At 43.5% G+C, this 5,503-nt stretch overlaps 2 protein-coding genes across 2 annotated transcripts in view; both read right to left on the reverse strand.

Moving 5' to 3' along the window:
* si:ch73-52e5.2 (protein THEM6) overlaps window positions 1-525 on the reverse strand; it is a 6,294-nt gene extending 5,769 nt beyond the window's left edge. Inside the window, exon 1 of the mRNA XM_063192987.1 lies at window positions 408-525. The gene's annotated coding sequence lies outside the window, so the exon portion shown is untranslated. The remainder of the gene's footprint in view (window positions 1-407) is intronic.
* An 84-nt stretch (window positions 526-609) lies between these two features.
* On the reverse strand, window positions 610-3,355 carry LOC134443035 (protein THEM6-like). Its single transcript, XM_063192986.1, has 3 exons — window positions 3,269-3,355; window positions 1,512-2,019; window positions 610-1,171 (listed from the first exon to the last, which is right to left on the reverse strand). Coding segments are annotated over exons 1-3 (618 nt in total). The 5' UTR covers window positions 3,271-3,355; the 3' UTR covers window positions 610-1,063.
* Between the last annotated feature and the right edge of the window lie 2,148 nt (window positions 3,356-5,503).

The raw sequence follows: 5,503 nt of genomic DNA on the forward strand, positions 1-5,503 counted from the left end.
TTTATCTCTCTTTCTTTCTTAAGCACATTACGGTGCACATGTTAGAGTAGTAGAGTAACTTTATTGATCCCTGGGGGGAAATTAAGGTGTCAAGTAGCTTACATAAATACTAGCCAATAATAACATGTTGTATGAAATGCGCTATAGAAATAAAATAGCCTTGCCCTGCCTTACACAAAGGTCGGCAACAAAGTCGTGTGTAGTAGAATTTTATTCTAGGTGACAAATATACGCCGCTCGTCATCTTTTCTGACAGTTCAGCTTCAGCATCAGCTTGAAGCAGAGCCCTTCAATCGCTAAGCTAGCTATTCCAGAATGCTGCTGACAAGCCAAATGACCGTTATCATGCGGGATTAATTTAATTCATACAAATCAAAAGTATTTATGAAACGCTTACTCATACATACCTTTTCACTCTGATAAAGAGACCTTGCGTGAACGTGAATGTAAGAAGCAAACCAAGAAAGCCGGTTTGAGAATGAAAACCATCAGACATGAATGAAACTGATGATCTGCAACTGAACACTACTTCCTGGAAATGTCAGTGCGAGAATTTCATTGGCTGACGAAATATCGCGGGAGTTAAACAAAACACACGCTCATCAAACATAGGGAGGCGCACTTTCACTTTATTCTGGAAAAATACACAATATTTTCAACACTGACAGTGATAGCAACATGATATGTTATTTGTATTTATACAGATTGGGCATCAACAACCTTTTGTGCACAAAGTATTTGGCAATCTCCGATTTTGAAAGGTTTTGAATGAACCCCTGCCATCACACAAAAGTGAGGCATTTTGAGGGTGTTATGTAGGCCTATGCATTTTGCATTTTGCAAGGACTCCTATGTAACAACATGTATTGTGGTCCTCCTAGTGCCCGCGTCTGTTTCCCTCACAGTAGTAGTAGGCTAGGCCTACATGGTGCAGCAGTTCCCATGAGAGCCACTGACCTATAGAATGGCATCCTATTTAATGCCTGTAAACAATGCATATATAATGCCAGGATTCATGCTTTCTCTCTTTGTCATTGTCCATTTGTGCAGTGTCTTCACACTTTCACTTGGTCTTGTCATCCAGCCCGCTCTCGGCCCGCAGTGCAAGGCTGTTGGCAGAGATGAAGTTGATCCAGTGCTGCAGATCCTCTGGGACTTCTGGAACCTCCACCTGAAACAGACACAGAATCTGAATTGCACAGTGCTCTGTTTGCTGTTAATGTTACGCCACAGAACTCAATGGTGAGATCAATATCAAAACTGTTTACTACCCAGCCTCCTCATCTGGTATGCATGTATTGATTAAATGGTTACACCTAATGTGTGTTTCAGATCAATTAATTAAAAACAACCTGTTGCAGATTAGGGGATATGTGGCGCTGAATGCAAATAGAAAACCTTGTTGGTATTTTAAATCCCCTCTGTTTTCAAAGAAAGACTATAGATAGAAATTCAACTCATGCAGAGTATTTGTTTGACCCCCTTTCTCGTCTCCGCTCTCCTCAACTCACCTTCCTCTGGCACAGGAAGTACAGTATCTTGTCCGGGCTGCTGCCAAGGATGTTCTGCTTGCAGTACATGACCGCCGACACCCTGCTGTCCTTCCCGGAGACGAAGCGCTGCTCCAGGTAGAAGGCCTTGTCGTCCCAGTAGACGATGCGGCTGCGGATCTCGAAGGCCTTGCCCACGCGCAGGGCCTGGCGGAGCCGGATGGTGGTCGCCCCGACGACCATGCTGCCGCCCTGGGAGCGCAGGGTCTTGAGGACGCCGTTGCGCGCGTAGAGGGAGAGACGGGCGAAGTCGCACTCCCGCAGGTAGCGGGCGTTGTTCATGTGGCACAGGTCCATGTCGTGGGGCAGCACGCGGCCCGTCACGATCTGCTCGCCCGTCACGTCGAAGACCGGGGGCAGCCACCAGGCCTTGATCAGCACGGCCGCCGCCCGCAGGAAGTACCAGACGTCCAGGCTGGAGAACAGGGCCAGCAGCACTGCCAGAGCCCACAGCAACGAATCATCATCCCTACAACACAAATGCAGAAAAACAAGAGAGTTATGGAATGCACCGTTGAGTGAGGCCTGGGCTAGAACCGCACAGTTAAAATTATTCAGTCATTTTTTTGCAGAATTGCTTTGGCATTATTTTCCAAACTGGAGCTAGGTTTTGGTAGCCTGATAAACCAGCCTAAATGTGAGACCAGAGGCTGAGGTTTGGGGTGTATTTTTTCCATGAAAATAATAAAACTGGTTGGATTATGTCACATCACATGGGATGGATATATAGTTTAAAAAAAAAACCTCTTGTGAGTTCAAATGAGGTGGAACTGTTTTCGCATCCAAGCTCTTACTTTCATCAGTGTGAGCACTGATTGTAAAGTAGCCCAAATGCTGCCCTTCGCAGATGATGCTGCCTACTCCACACACAGTAGTAGCCCAATTAAAACAGGGGCGGCAGCTTCACAGATCTCTCGAAAGACTGCTTACTAAAATAGGCGATGCTCTCCAACTCAACTGAAATGGAGTGGGTGATATAACCAGGCATTGGTGTGTAACCCACTTGCCTCTCTCTCTCCCTCCCTCTCTCTGGTTATTTGCATAGTAATGTATTCTCTGCCTCCTCAGGTGGATTAGTCGCACTTGAAAGGGAAGTAACGTGTTTGTTGAGGAGCAGTAATTAATGTGAAGCCCTTGCGCAAAAGACTCTGGGGAGCAGAAACGAGCGCACAGACCCAGCTCCCAGCATGAGCCGGAGAGTGCATCCTCAGATCTATTCCCTCGAGTTTCGGGGTAGAGTAGCCAACTTCGTGTGTCAAACCTTGTTCTGCGGAATGTAACACAGAGACGTCCTTTAAAATTCTGTACTGATTATGAAATGCGCCTATTGCACTCGAGTAAAACAGGTTTGGTGGGTTGACATAGACTTGGCGAAATAGTTGAAAATGTTGCTGCGTGTAGGCCTAGCCAAAGTTGTAAATATAAAATCTCCTCTGGAAAAAGCATGGGCCTATACCCTAATTATATCTTTGAATGTCTCGTTCCAAACATAAAAAACACACTTCTATACCGTCCGCGCTTCAAGACACGTTTTCGTGTTGCACCCCTCCTCCAGACAGTGACAGCGCTCGACGTCCAACACCTGTGGTTTCGGCTGTGATTTGTCAAAACTTTGGACGTGTGGAGTTTGGGCCTTGTTACACTATCCCTAACTGCCCAAAACATGTTTATACGCAGTCATCGTAACTTGTTTTTAGTAAAGAATGTCTAATACTCACATTATGCTCACGGTGTCGCCTCAACCCCTTCTCTCGAGTTACCGTGTGTCAGCTGCATTCGACATAGCCAGAGGAATTTTGAGCTCTAATCCTGTGACGTAGTTCTAGGCCTACCTCTACCGTCAAGCAAAATGCACGCTCTTACCACTCATTGGTTCATTCGACAAGATGAACACACCGGTCTTTTTAAAATGTGAATGCGAATGACTGGTTTCGCTGGTTTCGCTGGTTTCGCTGAGAATGAATACTGACGCTATTTGTAATGTCGAATTAGGCTAGGCAAGGCAATTTGTGAATTCATTTGTATAGGCCTATGGCGTGCATTTTATATGAGCAGTTCAGTGCATGACCAGTAGATGAAATCGCCATAAATGTAAAAGGAAAAAATAACAGTAGACGTAGACAAATAGAGGAAAGAAAAACAATAAAGTTAAAATAAAACATAAAAACACCAACGTTCTTTGGTAGACGAAAGTATTCCAGAAAATATGCTATAGCCTCAGAAAGTCAACACATGTTCTGTGTTGTTATTCACAGAAAGGATATTTTGAACTCAGAGTCATAACCCAATACTCAATAGCCATTAATGTGTAAGCCTAGCATGAATAATATGCCCATTTAAAATGCCTTCTGCACACACAAAATGTATAGGCCTACCATTGACATATGGCCTGTTAGGCTAAATGTGATCAAATGATAGTCTATGTTCAGGAAGTGAAGGAAACCACACACTTTTCTTACCAATGCCAGCGAATTAAGTAAACTCACACAATATTTCAGCCTACGACCTTTATCCTTGGGAAAAAGCTGTGGTCTGGAATAATGAATTCACTGGTATGGCATTGAAGAGAGTGTATTTCTTCCACTTATTGAACAAGTAGCAATAGCAATAGGATTTGTATAGCACATACCATTCAATGTGTTTGAGAGGAAACAAAGAAAGGAGAGAGGAAACAAAGAAAGGAGAGAAGAAACTATTACAGAGAGTATATAGAACATATTATAAAGAGTAGACGCTACCTTAACCAAGGGCAGATGGAAATAAAGATGTTTAAATTTCTTTTTAAAACATGACTGTTGATGCGGTTCTCATTTGATCAGGAAGCTGGTTCCAGAATTTGAAACATAATGGCTAAATGCCATTTCACCCTCTCCGGATTTTACCCTAGCCACAAGCAGTAGAGGAGACTCTGAGGACCTGAGACATCTTACAGGATGATATTGCTCTATACAATTTGCCTTTTAGGGCCTTAAGTGACTTATGGACAATCAGAAGAGTTTTGAACTCAATTTTAAACCTCACTTGGAGCAATGCCATGACCTACGTACTGGAGTGGTGTGATCTCTTTTAGTTTTGGTTAGAATTCAAGCAGCAGCATTTTTATTAGTTGCACCTGCCTAAGTGACTTTTGGAGAAGGCCTGTACATAGAGTATTGCAATAGTCAACTCTACAGGAAATAAAAGCATGGATTAATTTGACAATATTAGATACAAAATCTTTAATCTTAGCTACTGTATGTTCTCCAAGTGCCAAAGCTGATTAAGTTGTGTTTTTCATTGAAACTGAGATTACTGAAACTGAGACTGAGATTTGCATTGAAACTGAGATTACTATCTATCATCACATCACGGCAAGGTTTTTGACACACTAAGTACCAGCACCTCAAAAGACACCCTAGTGTGCATTAGGCTGAGAAATCCCATGCTGCTTTGCACAATAGTTACGATGTGAAAGACAGCATGGCAACTGCCCTAAGCAAGAGAGCCTGAGCAAGGGAGTAAGTAGTGTGATGAAGCGGTCTGCACACTGTGTATTAACTCCAAAAATACTTTCTATTCTACTATTCTACTACTATACTACTATTAATTTTAACATATGGCAAAGTTTCGATCCAACAGAGGGATCTTCCTCAGGCGCCTGACGAAGATCCCTCTGTTGGATCGAAACTTTGCCATATGTTAAAATGAATAAAGTATTTTTGGAGTTAATACACAGTGTGCAGACCGCTTCATCACACTACTTACTTCCTTTTGTCTGGCACCTGGACAACTACCTGTGGATGTGCGCACCCTATTTCCAAACACAACAGCCTGAGCGAGGGAGCTAATGAGAGAGCAGAGAGGGGGGGAAGGCTTGACAAACGGAACCTTGCAGTTTGAATACTCATGAACGGCGTGACGTGTTTCATGTGCGTCACGCCCTTTTATGGGGGAAAACATTTGGGGGGAAAGCC

Source organism: Engraulis encrasicolus, unplaced genomic scaffold (genome assembly GCF_034702125.1).
Source record: "Engraulis encrasicolus isolate BLACKSEA-1 unplaced genomic scaffold, IST_EnEncr_1.0 scaffold_27_np1212, whole genome shotgun sequence".
NCBI lineage: Eukaryota > Metazoa > Chordata > Actinopteri > Clupeiformes > Engraulidae > Engraulis > Engraulis encrasicolus.